General features: G+C 36.3%; 1 protein-coding gene across 7 annotated transcripts in view; it reads right to left on the bottom strand.

Annotated features, from left to right (window-relative positions):
* KIF3A (kinesin family member 3A) overlaps positions 1 to 24,012 on the bottom strand; it is a 66,534-nt gene that overhangs the window by 36,791 nt on the left and 5,731 nt on the right. For all 7 annotated transcript variants that reach the window (XM_053220845.1, XM_053220851.1, XM_053220854.1 and 4 more), the window contains exons 3-8: positions 16,948 to 17,092; positions 16,724 to 16,808; positions 8,069 to 8,174; positions 3,406 to 3,545; positions 2,810 to 3,007; positions 2,329 to 2,503 (exon numbers count right to left, since the gene is read on the bottom strand). In XM_053220845.1, coding sequence (XP_053076820.1) covers positions 2,329 to 2,503; positions 2,810 to 3,007; positions 3,406 to 3,545; positions 8,069 to 8,174; positions 16,724 to 16,808; positions 16,948 to 17,092 — 849 coding nt within the window. The remainder of the gene's footprint in view (positions 1 to 2,328; positions 2,504 to 2,809; positions 3,008 to 3,405; positions 3,546 to 8,068; positions 8,175 to 16,723; positions 16,809 to 16,947; positions 17,093 to 24,012) is intronic.

The raw sequence follows: 24,012 nt of genomic DNA on the forward strand, positions 1-24,012 counted from the left end.
TAAATAATTGAATAAATAAACCAGTGGGGGATAAGGGACTATTCCCCCTCACAAGAGAACGCCAGACATTAAATATTAGAAGGAATGGTGAGAAGAGAAAGTCACCACTGAGCAAATGCCACAGATTTATTGCTACAGGCAAGAACCCCTGTTGGGTGCTAAAATTAGGGCAGAAAAGAATGATGAGAAACAGGATCTTTTCATAATTTTTCAGAGTATCTTCTCATGAGACATACCTTAATACCAAAGAAAAAAATTAAATGATAGAATTTATAGTGAAGAATCCTTGCAGAATAATTATGAGAGAACTACAGACAACCCAAACTGAAGAACATTCTACAAATATATGACCTTTACAGTGTGAAGACCATGAAAGACAAAGGAAGATGAGGAACTGGAGACAGGAGGAGACTAAAAGGTCCTGACAACTAACTGCAATGTGTAAGCCTAGACTACATTTTAAAGTGAAGATAAAGGGCATTTTTTGGAAAAAACTCAACATCTGAATAAGATCTACAAATTAGTTAATAAGTCTGTATCATTGTAAGTTTCCTGGTTCCAACAAACATAAAAGATGTTAACATTAAGGGAAGCTGTATAATAGCTATATAGAAACTCACTATACTTCCAAATTTCCGATAAGTCTATAAAAAGTGTTTAAAAAATCATTCTTTTAATGTTTTCCCCTACCTTTTTATTGTTTGTGACCAACTGTATTAACCATAACACTCTTACCTGGATTATAAAAACAAATGTCAGAAGCATCAATGAAATGAAATGAAATGAAATGAAATGAAATGAAATGAAATGAAATGAAATGAAATGTTTTAAATATAAAGTCAGCATTACCACATGATCCAACAATTCCACTTCTGGGTATATACCCAAAACAAGTGAAGGCAAGAACTCAAACATGTATCTGTATCCCCACATTCATAGCACGATTATTCACAGTGGTCAAAAGGCAGAAGCAACCCAAGTGCCCATCAACAGATGCACGGATAAACAAAATGCGGTGTATACAAAGAATGAGTATCATTCAGCCTTTAAAAGGAAGGAAATTCTGACACATGCTATGACATCGATGAACTGTGAGGACTTTATGCTAAGTAAAATAAGCCAGACATAAAAGCACACATATTATATGATTCTACTTATATGAGTTATCTAGAATAGTCAAATTCAGAGATAGAACAGGGGTTACCATGGGTTGAGGCAGAGAGGGGGATGGAGAGTAAATGTTTAATGGGTACAGAGTTTCATTTGGGGATGATTAAAAAGTTTTAGGGATGGACAGTGGTAATGGTTACAGAACAAGGTTAACATACTTAATGAATAAACGAATAAAAGTAGTTAAAATGGTAAATTTTACGTGATGTGCATTTTGCCACAATTAAAAAATGTAAAAAAAATAAAGGCAGCAAAATAAAGGATGAAATGAACATTAACAAATCTAAGAAATTTAAACCTTTAAAACATACTGACTATAAATACCACCTAGTGGTCATATTTAAAATACCAAATTTCATTACCTAAGAGGCAACTCAATTATACTGCTTTTCCTCAATAATCTTACTCAAATTTATTCAATCAGTACTATCTCCAAACATTTGTGATGTTGGAATTCACATCTGACGTATCCAGTTTCCCCATAAACTGTAAAAAAGCTATTTTAAGCCCTCTGTTTATCTGCTATGCAAAGCACCCCTTATGCCAATCAGTTCTTAGCATGAAGTGGAGAGAGTCATTGAGCACTTAATGACAGCTGGTAAATTTCTCACCCTCATGAACAAGGTCTTCAAACTTTCTAACCTTCTAACACCTTATTAGAAAAGGATTCCTCAAATTCAATCTCATGTTCAAATTTAAGAACGAAAGCATTATTTTCAAAGCCACACAATGAATTTTGACTTAGAGTAAATGTGGTTTACCCATGACTCTCTGATAGCTTTCTTTATTTTGAGCAACAGTGACTGATACTCTAGGTCATTTTCACCTAAATATATATATGGTAAAACTCACTCTTATATGGAGACAGAAAAATTCATTATTGAATAAGTGGTCAAATGAAATCTATAAAAGGTCATAGGGATTGAGATGGAGGTTTAAATTAAATCAATTTTTAAAAATTACATACACAAATATTACATAATTAAACTTAATATGAAAATGCTAAAGTATGTATCAAGTTACCTTGTAGAAATATTCCTTAAAATATCAAAGTTAGATGCTCAAAGAATTTAAATAAGTGATTTTTATTAGAATACTTAGTGGTTAAACAATATATTTTTAGCCAATGTTAACATTAGTATTTTGAGAAAAAGTTACCTTCTTCAAGCTTTTTTTTCAGTTCTTCTATTTCTTTCTGAAACTGACGAAGCAAAGCATCCTTTGGATCTTCATTGATTCTAGCTTTATTTTTAATATTCTTAGCACGGTTAGCATACCGTAATGTACTAATAGTTTCATCATAATTGTAATCTGCTGGCCCAATATTTGCACACTGTTGAATCAGGAATACAAAACATTTTACCCTTAATGCAGTCAAAATTAATACTACCATTACAAATATATCAAAAAGAATTTCTTAAGCATAGATAGTTCCTCTCTGGCCTTCTGGAACAAGAAAGCAACCACCACACAGATTTCTAAACACCATTATATGGGTTAGCACACATGATGTTCTTCCAAAAGAATCATCACAAAGTCAAAAAAAGTGAAATATCAATGGTTTTTAAAAAGTCATGGCAATACATAAACAGGAATCTGAAATTTGCCTGATGCTAACTATTCCACAATTAAGTCTTACCATCATGGTTTTTGAATTTCCTCCTAAGGAATCTTGAAGAAGACGAGTCAATTTAGAGTTGCGATAAGGAACATGAGTGCTTTTTCCATCAACCAAGGCAGAAATTACATTACCAAGGGTGGAAAGGGAAAGATTGATTTTTGTGGCTTCCTTCAGGCGCTGTCCAGTAGCTCCAGTTTTTGCTTGTCTTTCTGAACCCTAGCAACAGACATAGAAATAAAGCTCAAATAAAAAATACAGAATATGCCTCTGACAGTTTAAAACAGACTTTGATGCTGAAAAATCTGACAGGATATCTGGAATTTGCTTCAAAATAATACAGGAAGGGAAAAAGTGGCTAAAGGCAAAAATGAATCAGGACTGGCCATGAACTGGTAATCGCTGAAGTTGGGTCACGGGTATATGGGAGATCATTCTACTATTCTAACTACTTTTGTATACATTAGAAATATTCTATGATAAATAAGTTAAACACGTACATAAGTAAACAACTTAAAAACTGTATGTAAATTACACATTTTCACTTGAATTTTTATCCATTAATAAAAGGTAAAAAACAACAAAGGTTATTCCTTCAGTAGTATCCTGTTACTTACAGCAAGGTCTACAAGATGGAGCTTCCCCATTCTGACATGCATGTTACCATCAACGCCTTTTTCACTGCATTCTATAGTAATTGTAAAGATGGCATGGGAACGGGAACTGTGTTCATTCATATTAGTTGCGCCAACAGAACCTTGAAGAAAGGAAGGAAGTTCTTAGAAAGTGTAACACCAGGGAGCATCTTTAAAAATAATCAAATATCCAGGGGCCCCGGGGTGGCTCAGTCAGTTAAACGTCTGGCTCTGGAATTCAGCGCGGGTCATGATCTCATGGAGCCTGTTTGGGATTCTCTCTCTCTCTCTCTCTCTCTCTCTCTCTCTCTCCCTCCCTCTCTCTGCCCATCCCCTGTTCTCTCTCTCTCTCTCAAAATAAATAAAACATTAAAAAAAAGTAATACCACAATTAAAATTTTTTTTTAATCTTTAAAAATCTGATCCGACACCACTTTATAACATCTGGTAAGTAGTACTACACATACATGTTTCCACAGAGTATTATTTTACCTTCTGTTTTTTTCCACCTAACATTATCTCCTATATTTCCATGCAAAAACAACTTGCAAATCTTACTAAAACTGATTTTGCTATTCCCTGATACTTGGATTGTTTCCCATTTTAGGTCCTCATAAGGAACAACAATACAAGCATCTTTGAGCAGATACCTCTCTTTCTCTTAAGGACTATGTCTATGGGATGTATTTTTCAAACTGGCACTAGTGGATCAAAGGGTTGGAAGAGTTTTACAATTATGTGATTTTCAATCTGGGGTGGGAGAAAACATGTAATGTAAAAAACTGGTATTAAATATTTTAGTACCTATTATTTTTCCAACATAAGTACAGCATGGGATTTATGACTGTGATTTTTCTTTATTTCCAGTTATGAAAACAAAGCAATGCAACAGACAAGCTATACTGAATGTTATAATCCCTAAGGAGAAAACTGCTTGCAGCAGTCAAGTTGACTCAATACTCCAACCTACTGAAATATCACATATGGAAATAAAACAAAATTCCACAGCTTTAATTTGTGTCAAAATTTTTATTTTGGATAAAGAAAAAAATTAGGGTGCCTGGTTGGTTCAGTCAGTTAAGCGTGCAACTCTTGGTTTCAGCTCAGGTCATGATCTCACAATTTCGTGACTTCAAGCCCCATGTGGGCTCTCAGCTGGCAGTATGGAGCCTGCTTGGAATTCTCTCCTTCTCTCCCTTTCTCTCTGTGCACCGCCCCCCCCACCAACTCATGCTGTCTTTGTCTCTCTCAAAATAAATTAACAAACTTTAAAAAAAAAAAAGAAAAAAATTAAATATTTATGTTTTTCAAGATGGTAAGGAGAACTTATGCTATAAATATGATTGCATGTGTATAAACTCACATATGTAAGAATATTTACTACAATATTACTAATAACAGCGAGAGTGAAAACAACACAAAAGTCCATGAATAAAATATTGGGTAAATACGTTATGTAGATAAATCCAGCGAAATACTATATAGTATATAGTATATATAGTATATATATAACTATTTTTAAAAGGTCTACCATGTGTTGATGTGAAATGATTTCTATAACAACACCCTTAAGTGAATAAATACTACTATTATTTGGCTCCTGAAAAAAGGACAAGCACTCTCTGTAAAACTGCACTTGGGCATTCATGGACTGTATCAGGAAGGGTACGTGGGAAATTAATGGAGGTTGCCACTGGGGCGGGAACTAGGTGAGTGACACCCAAGGGTAAAAGAAAGACTTGTTTTTCAATGTTTATTTTTGTGCCTTTTGAATTTTAGAACATGTGTATGGATGATCTTTTCAAAAATAAAAATTTTCAAAGAAAATGATAATTAAAAAAATTTTTTTTTAATGTTTTATTTTATTTTTGAGAGAGACAGAGCGTGAGCAAGGGACGGCAGAGAAAGAGGAAGACACAGAATCGGAAGCAGGCACCAGACATTGAGCATGTCTCCACAGAGCCCAACGTGGTGCTCAAACCCATGAACCGTGAGATCATGACCCGAGCCGAAGTCGGACGCTTAAGCAACTGAGCCACCCAGGCGCCCCAAAATGATTATTGTTTAACGGCTGAAAAACACTGGTCTAAAGAAATATTAGCAAATTCACAATAGTGCCCGCAATGCAAATATAATTGACTATCTTAAATTTGCATTTTAGTTGCCAAGCATGTCACATATTCATGAAATGAAAGACTTTTTTTTTAATGTTTTTTAACATTTATTTTTGAGAGACAGAGAGAGACAAAGCATGAGTGGGGGAGGGACACAGAGAGGGAGAACAGAATCCAAAGCAGGCTCCAGGCTTTAAGCTGTCAGCAAAGAGCCAGACGTGGGGCTCAAACCCACGAACCGTGAGATCATGACCTGAGCTAAAGTCAAACGCTTAACTGACAGAGCCACCCAGGTACCCCTAAAGACTTATTTTCTTAAGTGTAAAATTAACTAGTTCTATACTATGACCTCCTGCACAAAATGGGAACTAATTTTATATTTGTATCAATTTTTCATCTGGTTACTTTCCTCTATTTCCATATGATAAAATTACTGTTTTTATGTTAGAACTTTTCTATTTGGTATTTGTACTAAATGTCTAATTCTTGGATTCAATCTATTAAGAGTATTTTTCTCTCTTCTATCTTACGTCTTAAAATGTCTTTGGCTTCATTTCTCTTTTTTTATTTCTTCTTATTTCTCTTATTTCTCTCATTAGAATTATAGTTTTCCTTGAATCAATCTCACATACCAAATTCTTTTTTTTCTTTTTTTGTCTTGTTTCTGTTTCTGTTTTTTAAAAGTTTATTTTTGAGAGAGAGAGAGAGGGAGAATGTGTGAGCAGGGGAGGGGCAGAAAGAGAGGGAGACAGAGAATCCCAAGTAGGCTCTGCATCATCAGTACAGAGCCCAACGTGGGGCCTGAACTCACAAAATTCAAGATCATGACCGGAGCCAAAATGAAGAGTCAGATGTTTAATCAACTGAGCCACCCAGGTGCCCCAATTCTCAGTTCTTAATGGAAAGTTTTGATCACTACTGTGAATGGACTCTTAAGTCAAAAAAAATTTTTTATAGAATAAGCAATACATGATCGTATTCCTGGTATAAAAAAATTTGAAAATACAGACATCTGAAAACATAAAGTAAAGGCTCCATATATCCCTTTTGCCCAAACTTACTTCCCCTTCCCTAAAGGTAACCACTATTAAATGTTCTTTTGTTTTGTATTTAACATACACACAAGTCTATACACACACACACACACACACACACACACACAGCCCAAATACAGAGTTGTTTAATAATTTGGCTTTTTTACATACATAAATGAGATGATGCAGTACATACTATTTTGTGATTTGCTTTCTTTTCATTTAATGATATACCTTGAAAATCTTTCAGGTCTCTACATGTAGATTTACTCTTTCTTTTTATTATAACTTCATTACGTTCCATAGTATTTCTGTACCATAATCTGTATAGACAATGTTTGACTGATAGCTATTTAGACTACATCAAACTTTTACTATTACAAATAATGTTGCAATAAGGCATTTTGTTTGTTTATGTCTAAAAATATTTTTCTAGAGGTGCCTGGCTGGCTCATTTGGAAGAGCATACAACTCGATCCCAGGTTTGTCAGTTTGAGCCTCACACTGGGTGTAGAGATTACTTAAATATTAAGAAAATATTTTTCTACATATATATCAATATAGGTAGGTAGGTAGATAGATACGTGTTAGAATTAGAAACACTGGGTCAAAAGGCATGCACTCTCTATCGCTTCTCGGCCTTTTGGCTAAGAGCAAGTGTAAAAGGCATGCACTCTAAAAAATGTCAACAGATACCATTACACTACACTTCAGAAAGGCTGTAGCGCATTACAATCCCATCACCAGTGCCCGTTTCGTCGGAGCTTCATGAACCTGGATATCCCTTTGTCGAAAACAATGGGTGAAATATCTCCCACTGCTGTTCTAATACACTGCTGTTTCCCACTGCTGTTTCCTGATTAATTGTCCTGTTGAACATACCTTCATACGCTGGTTGCTGTGTATAGTTCTTCTGTGAGTAACATATTCATATATATCTTTTGCTCATTTTCCTGTTATCATGTGGTCTATTACTTGGTTTATAAGAATACAATTGATTTTTAAATTTTTCTTTAATTTCTTTGAGCTTGCTAGATTTACAGTCTAGTCAAAAAAAAACTCTTAAAAAGACGTTTACTTCCTACGTTCTTAATTGTTTACCTCTGATCTCTAATTGCTGCTGGCAGCACCACTAGTACTAGGCCCAAGGCAGCTTGCGTTTAAACAGTGCTGAAGTTTCTTACTCTTTACACAAAACTTCGAATAATTCTTAAAAAGAATTTCATTTAATTTTGGTTTGCTTTTCTCCCCAACAAAAGGGAAGCAGTAAAGAGCTTGGTTAATGATGACTAACAGTCTACACTCAAAGACTATGCCACTTAGTAAGTAGTATACAACCTTGGACAAGTTACTTAAACTCAGATTCAGTTTCCTCAATCATAAAATAGGAATTTAGTACCTTCATAGTCCAGTGTGAGGATTTTTAAAAATCATTTTTATAAATAAAAGCCTACTCAACACATAAATGTTCAATCACAATTATGCACTACCACTTACGATTTTTGTGGCCTAGAGTCATAATTCTATCCATATCGTCAGCATTATTTACCACATAAGCTGATAAATCTTTGATATAAACTCCCACATCAGGTCTTTCTTTAACCTAAAAAAAAAGAGAAAGAAGAAAATGACCATAAGAGTTTATACACATATCCGTAATTCTTCCACAGTTAATTATCAAACATCTATTATGTATTGGACACTCTGCTAAACAGTGATGATACAGTGGTGGACAAGGTAGTCATAGTCTCTACATTTGTGCAGGTGACAATCCATGGCAAGAACATACAAATGAAAAATAATACACACTATTTAATTTCAATTGGTATATCATGAAGCAAAAAAGTACAGGATAGTATGAGAATGCATTATAGCAAGACTAAGACATATAGTTTCCCCAAGATGATGTTTAAGCTAAAACTTGATAAAATAAGAGGTAGCCAATTCAGGCTGGGGTAGCAAGAAAAGAGTATGTTATGGGATCCCGAAATGGGAAAAAAACTAAGCACTCAAAAAAGTTAAAAATAAATAAATAAATAAAAAGCCAGATCAGCTGGAAAGAGTAGGAAGCCTGGGACAAACAGGCGGGATACCTGGCTACAGAGGTAGGCAGAGATAAGACGAAGCACAATTATTGGTCTTTATGTTAACAGCAACTTGAAGCCACTGGAGGATTTCAAACAACGGAGTAAAATAATCAGATCTACAACATCTATGTAAAAACATTACCTTTCTACGAGTAACCTTACGAGAACTTTCATCAAATTTCAAGGACATATTTAGGATAGGTTTACCTAAAATACAGTGTTAGAAAGCTGACACTCACTTTGTAAGGCCCTATTAGTGACCTCCACAAGTCAACAAAATATAGGCATACCTCAGAGCTATTGCGGGTTGGGCTGCAAATGACAATGAAGCTGAAATACTGAAATAAACCAAGTTAAATGAATTTTTTGGTTTCTCAGTATATATAAAATTATATTTATACTACACTGTAATCTATTAAGTGTGCAATAACATATGTCTAAAAAACAGTGTATACAAATCTTAAATAAGAAATATTGTATGGGGCGCCTGGGTGGCTCAGTTGGTTGAACATTAGTTAGTCCAACTCTCAGGTGAGGTCATGATCTTGAGGTTCCTGGATTCCAGCCCTGCATCAGGCTCTGCAGTACAGAGCCTGCTTGGGATATTCTCTCCCTCTCTCTCTCTCTCTCTCTCTCTCTCTCTCTCTCAAAATGGATAAACAAAAAAAATTTTTTTAATATCTTATTGCTTAAAATGCTAACCATCATCTAACCTTTCAGCCAGTCATCATCTTTTTGCTGGTAGAGGGTCTTGCCTGACTGATCAGAGTGGTAGTAGCTGAAGGCTAGGGTGGTTGTGGCAATTACCTAAAATAAGACAACAAAGTCTGCTGTAGTGATGGATTCTTCCTCTCAAGAATGATTTCTCCATAGACAATGATGCTGTTTGTTTGATAGCATTCTACCCACAGAACTTCTTTCAAAATTGGAGTTAATCCTCTCAAACCCTGCCACTGCTTTATCTACAAGTTTATGAAATATTCTAAATCCTTTGTCATTTTAACAATCTTCACAGCATCTTCACCAGGAGTAGATTCCATCTCAAGAAACCACTTTCTTTGTTCAATCCATTAGAATCAACTCCTTATCGGGGCACCTGGGTAGCTCAGTGGGTTAAGTGTCTGACTTCCGCTCAGGTCATGATCTCACAGTTCATGGGTTCGAGCCCCGCATCAGGTTCTGTGCTGACAGCTCAGAGCCTGGAGCCAGCTTTGGATTCTGTGTCTCCCTCTCTCTCTGCCCCTCCCCCACTAGCACTCTGTCCCTCTCTCTCTTTCAAAAACAAATAAACATTTTTAAAAAAAGGAAGCAACTCCTTATCCATTAAAGGTTTATCATGAGACTGCAGCAGGCCAGTCACAGCTTCAGGCTCCATTTCTAATCCTAGTTCTCCTGGTGTTTCCACCACATCTGCACTGACTTCCTCCACTGAAGTCTGGAAACCCTCACAGTCATCCACGAGGGTTGGGATCAACCCCTTCCAAACACCTGTCAATCCTGATATTTTGATCTCTTCCCATGAATCATGGATGTTCTTAATGGCACCTAGAAAGGTGAATCCTTTCTGGAAGATTTTCAATTTACTTTGCCCAGATCCATCAGAGAAATAACTCTCTAGGCAGCTACAGCCTTAGGAAATGTATTTCTTCAATAACAAGAGTTGATGGACAGGCTGCAGAATGGATGTCGTGTTAGCAGACACGAAAACAACATTCATTTCATTGTACAACTTCATCGGCACCCTTAGGTGATGAGGAGCATTGTCAACGAGCAGTAATATTTTGAAAGAGATCTTTGTTTCTCAGCATGTCTCAACAGTGGACTTAAAATATTCAGTAAACTGGGGCAACTGGGTAGCTCAGTCACTTGAGCGTCCAACTCTACATTTCAGCTCAGGTCATGATCTTAAAGTTTGTGAGATCAAGCCCTGTGTCAGGCTTTGCACAGACAGCACGGAGCCTACTTGGGATTCTCTCTCTCTCTCTCTCTCTCTCTCTCTCTCTCTTTTTCTCTCTCTCCCTGCCCCCATCTGCCCCACTCCCACTCATGCTCTCCCTCTCTCAAAATAAATCAACATTTAAAAAAGATATATTCAGTAAACCATGTTGTTGACAGATGTGCTGTTATCCAGGCCTTGTTGTTCCATTTATAGAGGAAAGATAGAGTATATTTAGCATAATTCTTAAGGGCCCTAGGAGTTTTCAGAGTGTTAAATGAGCACTGGCTTCAACTTAAGAGTCATCAGTTGCATTAGCCCTTAACAGGAGAGTCAGGGTGTCCTTTGAAGCTTTGATGCCAGGCACCAACTTCACCTATCTATGAAAGTCCTAGATGGCATCTTCTTCCAATAGAAAGTTGTCATCTACACTGAAAATCTGTTGTTTACCATAGCCACCTTAATGAATTATCTTACCTAGATCTCCTGGATAACTTGCTACAGCTTCTACATCAGCAGCTGCTACTTCAGCTTGCACTGTCATGTTATGGAAACGGCTTCCTTCCTTAAACCTCACAAACCAACTTCTGCTACCTTCAGACTTTTCTTCTACAGCCTCCTCACCTCTCTCAGCCTTCACAGAATTAAAGAAACTTAGGGCTTTTCCCCGGATTAGGCTTTGGCTTAAGAGAATGTTGTGGCTAATATCTTGTATCCAAACCACTAAAACTTTCTCTACATCAGCAATTAGGCTGTTTGCTTTCTTATCATTTGTGTGTTCACCAGTCTAGCACTTTTAATTTCCTTCAGGAACTTTTCTTTTACAGACAAACTTTGCTGTTTGGTGCAGGAAGCCTGACTTTCCACCTATCTTGGCTTTCGACAGATTTTCCTCACTAAGCTTAATCATTTCTAGCTTTTGATTTAAAGAGATGTGTGACTCTTCCTTTCACCTCAACACTTAAAAGGCTGCTATACAGTTAATTAGCCTAATTTCAATACTGCTGTGTGTCAGAGAATAGAGGCCACCAGGAGAGGAAGGGAGATGGGGAACAGCCAGCCTGCAGAGTAGTCAGAGCACACGAATTTATTAAGTTTGCTGTTTTATGTGGGCGTAGTTCGTGACACACCAAAACAATTCTAATAGTAACATCAAAAATCACTGATCAGAGATTATCATAACAAATATGATACTAATTAAAAACTTTGGAATATTGTAGTAATTACTAAAATGTGACACAGAGACATGAAATGGGCAAATGCTGTTTGAAAAATGGTGCCAATGGATTGCCCGACACAGGGAGAACCACATTATCTGGAAAGCGCAATAAAGCAAAGCATCATAAAACGAAGTACGCCTGTAACGTGAAATGGGAGGCTGAGGTCTGTGGCTGCCAGTAGGGAGAACCATTCCACAGGCAGTAAGATCCCAAAGACAAAGATGACAAACAAAATTTAAAAAAAAAATCAACCCCATGGGCACCTGGGCGGCTCAGTTGGTTAAACGTCCAACTGTTGATATCAGCTAAGGTCATGATCTCACGGTGTGTGAAATGGAGCCCCACATCGGGCTCTGCAATGACAGCACTGAGCCTGCTTGGGATCCTCTCTCTTCTCTGCCCCTCCTCCTCAGGCTCTCTCCCTAATTAAATAAAGTTTAAAAAAAAATTAAAAAACAACCCCAGAGACAAAAATCACAAGGGCAGACACTCCAAATTCTAGGTGTTGATTCGAGATCTACTTGGCGGTTTGGGAGTTTTTGGGTATTTTTTGTAAAAATTTATCAGATATATTTATACATTAGGAAAAATTACTCTTTATCTTGTCATGAGGTATAAATATGCCCTTATTTTATTTAGTAGTAAAGGAGTAATGGTGGTCTCTATAAACCAGGGGTGTCAAGCTGCTCTGAGAGCCCTAGAGAGTCCATGGTGGCCCTGAGGGGGCCACTGTAGGAGTTTAGGGGTTCTCAAGCCCAGACAAATTCTAAAGAGAGCTTCACTTTCATGTGTTTTGCACATTGCGCTTCCATATGAGGTCTGGTACGATGAATGTATTTAATTGTTTTAAGTCTTTTAAATGTTTGAAAATTACTGGTCTATATCATTTACAGATGATAAATTTTCCTTCTCAGGAAATCTACGGTAAAGAACACTGTGTATATTTCTATTCCAGCAAACTGATATCTCTGAGAAATATAAAAATCATGCAGCTGATGTCATGGCAATGTCAAAACTTTTAAGCATTTACTCTCATTTTCTGCAGTCATGTCATTATAGAGCAGAAACACACTTCTAACTTGCTTTAGTCTGCAAAATCTAAGGTCATTTCCAATCACAATGTGACATTAATTTAAAATTCATTTAGTAAGTGCAGTAGATAAACTGATTAGATATGAAGATGAAGAACTGAAATATGACTCTAAATTTATGAAAGTTTTTATTGGGTAATGATATCAAATAATTTTTGTCATAAAAACAAAGAAATTTAGCTTCTATAACAAATACAGTTTATAACACTCAAACAATCGATCTCAAAGGAGCAGTTACTCCCCAGCCTAGAATATTTTAGAAATTTGTAGATTGAGCTTCTGGTTCATTTGAGAACATGATTGGTATTCACAGGCAGGAGCCATGGATACTAAATATCCTGAAACGAATGGGATGGTCTATCACTGAAGAATTGTCCCATACAATTTTGATGTCCTAGTACATATTCACATGAATGAAAAAAATAATTTATGATTACCTGAGTCTAGACCCAAACTCTATTTTATATATAAAGACAAAGTGCTTTTCCATGGTAATAATAGAGCAATGTACAAAACTGAGGAAAGAACTACTACTTTATTTTGTTCAGAATACCAAGAGGTAGTTACTATTTTAAAAGACCATGCCATTGACAGGAACACCAAGCAAGGTGCTTCTTTGTTTTTGTTTTTTGGAGGGGGAGTCAAAAAAAATTTTTTAAGTTTATTTATTTGAGAGAGAGAGAGAGAGAGAGAGAGAGAGAGAGAGGGAGGGAAAGGGAGAGAGACAGAAAAAGAGAATCCCAAGCAGCCTTCACACTGTCAGCGCAGAGCCCAATGCGGGGCTCAAACCCATGAACTACACAATCAGGACCTGTTTTTTGGGTTTTTTGTTTTTTTTTTAAAAGAAGGCTTCTCACCCAGTGGGAGCCCAACGCAGGGCCTGACAAAGGGCCTGAACTCACAACCCTGAAATCAAGATGTGAGCTAAGATTAAGAGTTGGACACGAGCCACCCAGGCCCCCCCAGTCAAGGTGTTCAGATCACGGATACAACATACTTATAACAGTCTGCATTTGTAGCTGTTGCGTTCATGATGTTTACATATGCCTATTTCATTGTGTCACTGAGTACGGTCATATCTAAGCATTTATATAATGAAATACTACCATTTTATATTTTCAGTACTTTTATTCTCATTTATATTACAGTTGGGCATTCATCAGCAGATGAATGGATAAAGAAGATGTGGAATTCTGGATTACACCACCATTCACCTACGTGACTGTGATTGACTCAGGAAACCTCTCTAGGTTTCGGTTTTCACATCAACAAAACTGAACTGCTAGGAAGATTAAATGAAATAAAGTGTGTACTACTACCACAGTTTATTGCATTGAATGCCTACTACCACACTGTAAGAACTTAATAGTAGCCACTGTTACTCTACATGTATTCTACGCCATTCTACGACAGTACCTATTGTTGTTCCATATTCAACTACCATATACACCTTACTCTTTAATCATTTTACTAACAATGAAATTCCAATCAAAATTCCAATATTAATATTTTAAAGGCTAATCTTTTTTATGTCTGTCTCATATCTTAAAATATTAAAATGTTAGGCAATATTTACCAATTATTTACCACCTGACCTAGCAGTCGAGCTTCAGGAATTTATCCTCAGATATGCCTGAAGATGTATGAATTCATATATGTACAACACTATTTACTACAGAATTGTTTATAACAGATCAGCAACAACCCAAGTGTTCATCAAGAGAGGGCTGGCTGAATACATGATGCCCCCCAAAAACAGTATGCAGCTTTTAAAAAGGACAAAAGAAAAAAAAGAAGAATGAGGAGGCTTTTCTGTACTGATATGCAAAGATTGTCACAATCCATTGGTTCAGTGAAAAATACAAAATGCAATGAGGGATAAAAATAGGATTTTCAATAAAAAACAGTGAATAGGAATCAGCTAAACTTATCAGTTAACAACCTTATGTACCTGCTCACAAATTTTGTGATTCTCTAACATTTATGCATGTAATTTCGTATTTCGCTTTTTGGGAATTCATCATGACAACAGTCTTTCATGACAATCTATTATTCCAATGTGTAAAAACTAGAATTTCTTAATCAGAAATTATAGTTTTTCCTTTAGGTAAAAGAAACATTGAAAACTACTATTTTTTATTATATCTATAATTAATACCATTATTTTTGACACTTAAAAAATTTCATTTTTCCCCCTCCCCTCTTTTTTTTCTTTTTCCTTTTTTTAAGTCACATTAGTGACCTTTTTTTTTTTAGGTGTTTTTTTTTTTTTTAGATTATTTATTTTGAGAGAGACAGAGAGAGACAGACAGAGAGGGCGAGCGAGGGAGGAGCAGAGAGAGAGGCAGACAGAGAATCTCAAACAGTCTCCATGTTCTCAGCACATAGCCGGACAGAGGGCTTGATCTCACAAACTGTGAGATCATGACCTGAGCTGAAATCAAGAGTCAGACATTCAAATCAACTGAGCCACCCAAGTGCCCCTTCTTTTTCTTCTTTTTTGACACATTAAAAATTTCTGACTTCGAATAAATTGTAAAGTACTCTTGGCATCCATACCAGAAAATGGAACCTTACATTCACATAAAAATCTGTGTGAAGGGGCACCTGGGTGGCTCAGTCAGTTAAGCATCCAACTCTTGGTTTAGGCTCAGGTCATGATCTCACAGTATGTGGATTTGAACCCCACATCAGGCTCCAGGCTGACAGCGTGGAGCCTGCTTAGGATTCTCTCTCCCTTTCTCTGCTCCTCCCCTGCTCACACACACACTGTCTGTTCTCAAAATAAATAACCTTAAAAAAAATCTGTGTACAAATATTCATAGATGCTTTATTCATAACAGCCAGAAACTATAAACTGCCTTGATGTCCTTCAACAGGTGAATAGTTAAATTTTACATATATACACCATATATTACTACTTACCAGGTGAATGGTTAAACTTTACATATATACACCATACATTACTACTCACCATAAAAAGTAATAAACTATCAATACATGCAACAACTTGGATAAACCTCAGAGGAGTTATGCCAGGTGAAAAAGGCCGATCACAAAAGTTATATATTGTAAGGCTCTATTTATATAACATTTTTGAAACGACAAAATTTTAGAATTGGAAAGAAGATTAGGGACTGTCATGGGTTAGGGAAGGGGACAGAGGAACATAGTCAGGAGAGAGGTGGATGTGGTCATAAAAGGGCAACATGAGGCATCTTTGTGATACAACTGCTTAGTACCTTGACGTGGTAGTGGACAGATCACATAAACATGTGACAAAATAGTACAAAGTACAAATGAGTACAAGAAAAACTGGGCACTTAAGTAAAATCTATAGACTGTAGCAATGTCAATATCATGGTTGTGATACAGTACTAAAGCTCTGTATGTATAAAATATGACTACTGGGGAAAACTGTGTAAAAAGAACTTCTATGTAAAGGGTAATCTCTCATATTCCTTCTTAACAGCTGCACATTACACTTACCTGAAGAAGAATTTTAATTAAAAAAAAAGTGCAGATCAATATACATATAGAGCTACTTACAGACCAGAAGTAAAATTCTATTTGTTTGTATTTACATAAAGGAACACTGAAGGAATACTGACAGTGGTTATCTTAGGGTGGGGAGAAAATGGAGTAGCAACAACTTTTCAATGCATAAATTTTCACAATATTTAAAATTTTGAATCGGGACCATATAAACAGGTAAAAAAAATAAGTAAACTATTAAAAGTACCTTTTGTACAAAAGGAACTTTAATTTAGTTAACATTCTACTGCTTTGGAAAGCACTTCAATTCCAGTTATCCTTACCTCTAACCTCTGTGTCTGATCCTTGCCCAAAAGGTCACGAACTTCTTCATTATATATTTCCAAGTAAGACACTCGAACCAAAAATCTGTAAATAAAACATCATTTAAAAAAACAGAGAAATACTTACAAGAACAGTTTTAATATGTATTGAGAAGATATGTGCCTATCTGCCTTTCTTGTGTTTGTACTTCTCAATAGTAGAAAATAAAAGAATTCTCTTTTACCTTGTATCTCCCTCTGCTTTTGCAATATGACCAAATATGTGAGCAAATGAATTTGGAATGATTCCTCTAAGTTCAGGAACAGCTCGAACGCCTTCCATGGTAAAAGTTTTGCCTGTTCCAGTTTGTCCATATGCAAAAATAGTCCCTGAAAATGATGAAGAGATTCAATCACTTTTAGAGTCCAATGCTACAGGATAACAGCTCTTAAAAATAATTCCTTTGACATTGTGATGCAATTTCTTCCTTGGATTTAAAACTTACTCAAGTACAAATTTCACTTCTATTATCAACAATTACAACATGTACTCTGTGCCAGGTAAGCCAAGCACTGTTAAAGCCCTAAAATCAATGATATATTCCTAATTATTAATAAAAAGTATCCCAAACCGTAAATGTAAAGTCTTACACCATGGCTAAGCATAAGAAATTCATTATAATGTGTATGCGAATTACTTAGTGTAAACATTACGTTGGAGAAGGTAGTACAATTGCAGGAGCAAAAGACGATAAGTTCTAGAATGGAAAGACCTCAGTGTGACCTATCTGCCAGTGGTGAGCCATGTGACCTGACACAAGAATCTACCCAGAGACTGTCTCCTCAGTGGTAAAACAAGGATAAGAATAAGTACCCGACATTAATAGTAAGAACCAAATGAAACAATTTAATCCAAGCGACCATCATACCTGGTAGAGTAAAAGTAAATGGTATTTTCTTTCTTCTTTATCCTAAAATAAATTCATTACTTAAAAAATATGTATTTTTGAAGTAAAAGCTGTAAGGAATAGGGGAGTCAAAAAAGGTGACAATACAATCATTACAGGTAATTACAGATAGAATTTAAACTTTCTAAACACCTAAATTCATTCATTCAACAACTACTCACCACACACCTGAGTATGGTATTGTGCTAGGCAGCAGGGGACACAGTGACAAACAAGACAAACATAGTCCTTAATCTTACAGTGTGTGTAATCTTGGAAAGGAGGTATTGGTCAAATATTTATAGGAGGATGAGTCCTGGGACTGAGAAACAGAATTCTAGATGACAGTAAAGGGACATAGTGTAGGCAGGAGAACTTGATGCAAGAGGAAATGCGGGGGGGGGGGGGGGGGGGGATCAGGAAAGGCATTCCAGAAAAGCTAAAATTTAAGATGCAATCTGAAATATGAGTAAGAGATAGTAACAGAGTGGACAGCAAGAGGCAAGAGAGAAAAAAGAGAGGTTTTGAGGAAGTGAAATGAGATCAGAATGAAGGAAACAGAGATGGAAAATGAAGATGGATATAGACAGAGCTAAAGACACCAGCAGGAGCCTAATCACACAGGGCCACGAAGACCATACTAAGGTTTTAAGAAGGTATCATAAAAGCAAAGCAAAGCCAAAGAATGATTCTGCAGTTAGGAGTGAATCAGAATCGCTACAGCTATACTGTATACATAGAATTGGAAGAAAGCAAAGGGAGATTTGTGAAGAAACCAGTCAAAGAGCTGGAGCTGACAACAGAAGGGAGTGAGAAAGGTGGAAGGATTTCAGAGACATGCAACAGAATCAACAGCACCTGGGAAATAACTAGCCAGGGGAGGAATCCAGGACGACTTTCAAATTTCCGGCTTGAACAAAGGGATGTATGGCTATGCTGTATACTGCTGTATACTGAGATGGTGAACACCACTAGAAAAAATGACAGTTTGAAAAGAAAAACCATGAATTCAGTGCAGGGCACACTGAGCTTTAAGTGCCCGTGACACAACCAAATAAATGCATGCATCAAGCAGGCAGGTGGAGGGATGAAATGTATTTGCTCAGTGAAGCCCTACGAGTGCATGTGATTTCCACGGGAGACAGCTCAGTTTAAGAACACAGCACAGGAAGTGACAGCCCAAATGACAAAGGCTTTTCAACTATCACTCTATGCAGTTAACCTCTTATGTCATCATCATTTCTAGACTTTCTGTGACAATAAGCACAATAATTAATCACAACAGAAGCCATTTTTTACACATGGGAATAAAAAAGTCTTAATTTTTTTCTAATTCACTGAATATTTCAAACTCTGCCATAAAAAATGCATTATTGCATTCAATGCAACAAAGAGCTAAAAATATTATGAACTCACAGACTGCACTTTATAACTGACACAACAGCTATCATTTACAGATCATCTGCTATGAGCTAGGCATGTACTTTACATGCATCCTTACTGAATTTTCACCCCAATCCTAAAAGCTGGGCACTATTTCTATTTCCATGCTTTAGTTGAGGAATCAAAGGCTTACAGAGGTTGGATTACTTGTTCAATGTCATAGTAAGTGGTAGAAAGAAGGTCTGCACATAGTCCATTTGGGTCCAGAGCTCATACTTTTAAAAAGTATGTAACGGCCAGAGATTTTTTGAATTCAGAATTAATTCCTAATGCAACTTCTATGAATTCATTAAATACATGAAGATTACTAATTTAAAAAGGTTATTAATCTCTAATTTTAGAGCTGAGAAAGAAGGATCAGGAATGCCTGAAAACAAAAGAATCTCATCTCATTTTCAGAGAGGAAATTCCAAATTCCTAGTTTTTTATGTCCAGTTTAACAAATCTAATGCCAGAATTTCCTTCTTATGAACTTCTCTTAAAACTCTACTTTTTAAAAACTAAAAACGACCTGAAATCTTACCACATCTCCCTATTTCCTAACTACATCTTTAAAATGGTGGAAGGCCTACAAAAAATCTGCACGTGGATTTTTATTTCAGTGCATAATTCTAACTGCCAAAACTTGGATGCAACCAAGATGTCCCTCAGTAGGTAGGTGAATAAATAAACTGTGGTACAGCCAAATAATAGAGTATTATCCATTATCAGCATAAATAAAGATATAAGCTATCAAGCCATGAAAAGACACGGGGAAAACTTCAGGGCCTATTAACTAAGTGGAAGAAGCCAAACTGAAAGTTTACATACTGTATGATATTCTAGAAAAGGTGAAACTATGGAGACAATGAAAGCATTAGTGGTTGCCAGGCTTAGTAGGGGAAGGAAAGATAAACAAGCAGTGCACAGAATGAAACTATTATTTATGATATTACAACAGTAGACACATGTCATTATATTTTTTGTCAAAGCCCACAGAATGTACAAGAGTGAACCCTAATGTGAACTATGGACTTTGGATGATAATGACATGTCAGTGTATGTTCATCAGTTGTAACAAATACACCACTGTAGTGGAGGATGTTGAGAGTGGGGAACTTTGTATACGTTTGGGGATAAAGGATATATGGGAAATCTCTGTGCTTTTTTCTTTCTCTCTTTTTTTAATATTTTTTAATGTTTGCTTATTTTTGAGAGAGAGACAGAGTACAGGTGGGGTAGGGGCAAAGAGAGAAGGAGACACAGAATCTGAAGCAGACTCCAGGCTTTGAGCTGTCAGCACAGAGCCTGACGCGGGACTCAAACTCACGAACTGCAAGATCATGACCTGAGCTGAAGTCGGACACTCAACCGACTGAGCCACCCAGGCGCCCCTCTCTGTACTTTTTTCAATTTTGCTTTAAACTAAAACTGTTCTAAAAAAACGAAGTTCACTAACTTTTTAAAAAAGTTTTAAATGGTAGAAGGATTATGTATTTGTCCTTCCACATTTGAATAATACATTTAAATAATGTAACATTCTATGTTACAGCAGTCCTGATTTTGGTCCTTTTTCCAAATGTTTTTCTATGTTACTATCAACAATTTTCAGTCAGCATAATAGGTGCAAAATAGGTGAAAAGTCCCTTGACATTTACATACTAATTCATACAACATTTTTTAAAATACACAGTTCTATTATTTCAAAATTAAACTTGACACTTCAGCTTCCAACAAAGATAGAGTAACAAGGACCAGATTCACCCTCCTGACTGAAACAAATACGAAGCAACAGTTTTCAAGACCATGGACTCCAGTTAACAAAAGGCCGTGACCCCTGAAAACTGGCAAACAGGTGAGGTGGGCCCTATGACAGCCCAGAGAGCTATGGCTTCCAGAGAGCCCAACGCAGCTATATGCTGTAGGGCACAGCAGTAGAGAGGACAACAGTGCACACAAAACTCCAGATTCCAGACATCTACAGATGGTCTTCCTCAAGTACTCAGCTGAGTACTAAGCATCTCAAGAGTGTGAGGAAACTATCTAAATGGGGGGGGGGGGGGGAGGGGGAGGGGGGCGGGAATCATTTGGAAGGAAGAGTCCCCCGCACTCAAACAGGCCAGAAACAGTATCTATTTATACCAGTCAGACTGGAAAACCTCATGATTCACAGGACATTAGGTACAAAAAGGTCGTGCCTCATTCTTAGGGAAATAACCTCAGACTGAACACTGTTCCACTCCTAACTAAAGATCTTAAAAGATCTAAAAGAATCAAACCATTTTCAAGTAACTGCAACTCAGAACAAAGTTCACCAATAGTTATAGAAATAAAAAAATTCAAGAGCCAAGGTGAAACTCACAGTGTCCTGGCACCCAACCAAAATTTGCCAAACTTGCAAAAAAGATATGACTCTTAATGAAAAAATCCATCAATCAGTCAAAACCAATTCAGAATGGACACAAATGTTAGAATTAGCAGATAGGGACATTAAAAGTTATAAAAACTATATTCTACATATTAAAAAGTTAGGTGGAAACTTTGGATGGATATTTGAAAGAACTTGGACAGAAGACACAACAAAGACCCAAATCAAACTTCTAAAGATAAAAATTACACGTGGGATGAAAAATACAATAGATAAGGTAAATGGCAGATTCAACACTGCAGAACAGAAGATCAGTCAACTTGAATATATATCAGTAGAAATAGTAAAAAATGTAACAGAGGAAAAAAATAGAAAAAAGAAAAACAGCATCAATGAGCTGTGGGACAATTTCAAGCAGCCTGATATACATGTCACTGCAGACCCCAAAAAAAGGGTGGGGACAGGAAAAATATTTGAAGAGACAATGCCTGAAATTTTTCCAAATCTGATGAAAACTGCAAACTCAGAGATCCAAAAAGCTTAATGAATAGTAAGCACAGAAACATAAAGAAAAATACATGGCACATCATAATCAAATTGCTCAAAACCAGTGATAGAGAAGATCTTAAAAGCACCCAAAGAAAGATATGTCATGTAAAGAACCACCAAGATAAGAAGAAAAGCAGAATTCCAGGAGGAAAAAATGCAAATGAGAAGACAGGAGAGGTATATTCTTCAAGTATTAAAAAAAGCTATCAACCTAGAATCCTATACCTAGTGAAAATTTCTTTCAAAAACAAAGGCAAAATAAATACTTTTTAGACTACAAAATCTGAAAGAATTCATCACCAGTAGACTTGCGCTTGAGAAATATTTAAGGAAGTTTTTCAAACCAGAAGGAATGTTACTAGATGGAAATATAGATCTACATAAAGGAATAAAGAGTACCAAAAATGTTAACTACATAAGTAGTTATAAGTAATATATGTTTTTTCCTATTATTTAAATCTCTTTAAAAGATAACTGATGGTTTAAACAAAAATATTAACAATGTGGTTTGGAGTGCATAACATGTAGAAGTAAACAACAGCACAATACTGAGGAGACAACCACTGGAAGTACAGCACTACAAAATTTTTTTAAGTAGCATAGTATCACCTGAAGGTAAAGTGGGATACGTTAAAGATTTATACTATAAACTTTAATGCAACCACTAAAATAAAACAAAGATGTATTGCTATATATGCCAACAGAGAAGAATGGAATAATAAAAATACAAAAGAAGGCATAAAAAGAGGAAAAGAGTACAAAGAGAAAACAAAAAGCAAGACATAAATTGTCTCAATACCCGCGGTGAAGAAGCAGAGTTAGCAAGACTGAGTTTAAAAAAACACACACACACTCAAAATACTACCAACTATACAGTGCTGTGCCAAAAAGAGCTAACAACAGATCTGGGACTGCTATTCTTTGAGAGACCTGCTTTCAAAGGTGGCTTTTGACTAGCACCTGGGAATTTGGATTTAAGAAGGGTTCTCATCACTCCCTAACTGGTAAGAGTAGCTCACTATGCCTAACTTGTTTATATAAACAAGGTGGTTTGTGCTAAACACCTGTTTTCCTTCTCCTGAGAGCCTGGGATCTTGGCAAGTGCTAGGCTGAGGTTGCCCATATGAGCAGGCTCCAATAAAAACTTTGGGCACTGTGTCTCTTACAGAGCTTCTCTGACAAACAACATTTAACAAGTACTATCACAGTCAATGGTAGAACAATTAAGCACATCTTGTGTGCCTACTAGTAGGAGAGGACTCTTGGAAGTCTGTACCTGGTTTCCTCCACACTTCACCCCAGGCACCTTTTCCCTTTGCTGTTTTTTGTTTTCTTTCTTCCTTTTTTCATTTCTTTTCTTTCTTCCTTCCTTTCCTTCTTTCTTTTGGCTATGCATGTGTGTCTTTTTTGCTCTAATAAGCCAAAGCTGTAAGTACAACTATAGACTGACTCCCTTGACTTCTCCTAGCAATCTGCAAATGTGGTAATCTTAGTGACTTCCAGTATAGCTACCTACTAGAAATGCATTTTCAATATAAAAACACAAGTAGGTTCAAAGTAGAAGGATGAAAGAAGATATACTATGTTAACATAGCATCAAAAGAAAATTAGAATGTCTATATCAATATCAGACAAAGTAGGTTTCAGAGTAAGGAATATTACCAGGGATAAAGAGAGTAATTTCATCATGAAAAAGAGATTAACTCACCACAAGGATTTAAAACGCCTAAGCATTTATGCACCTACTCAGAGGGTTTCAAAATTCATTAACTAAAGAGTGATAGAACTGAAAGGAAAAAGCAAATACAAAAACGAAGTCAGAGAATTCGAAACCCCTCTCTCAGTAATTGACACACCAAGTAGAAAATAATTAAGTATAAAGAAAATCTGAACGACACTATTGAACAAATTGATGTAATGAAATGAACATTTATAGAACACTACACCCAACAACAGCAAAATACACATTCTTTTCAAGAACATACAAACATTTAGGGGAGCCTGGGTGGCTCAGTCGGTTGGGT

This window comes from Acinonyx jubatus, chromosome A1 (assembly GCF_027475565.1).
Source record: "Acinonyx jubatus isolate Ajub_Pintada_27869175 chromosome A1, VMU_Ajub_asm_v1.0, whole genome shotgun sequence".
NCBI classification, from domain to species: domain Eukaryota; kingdom Metazoa; phylum Chordata; class Mammalia; order Carnivora; family Felidae; genus Acinonyx; species Acinonyx jubatus.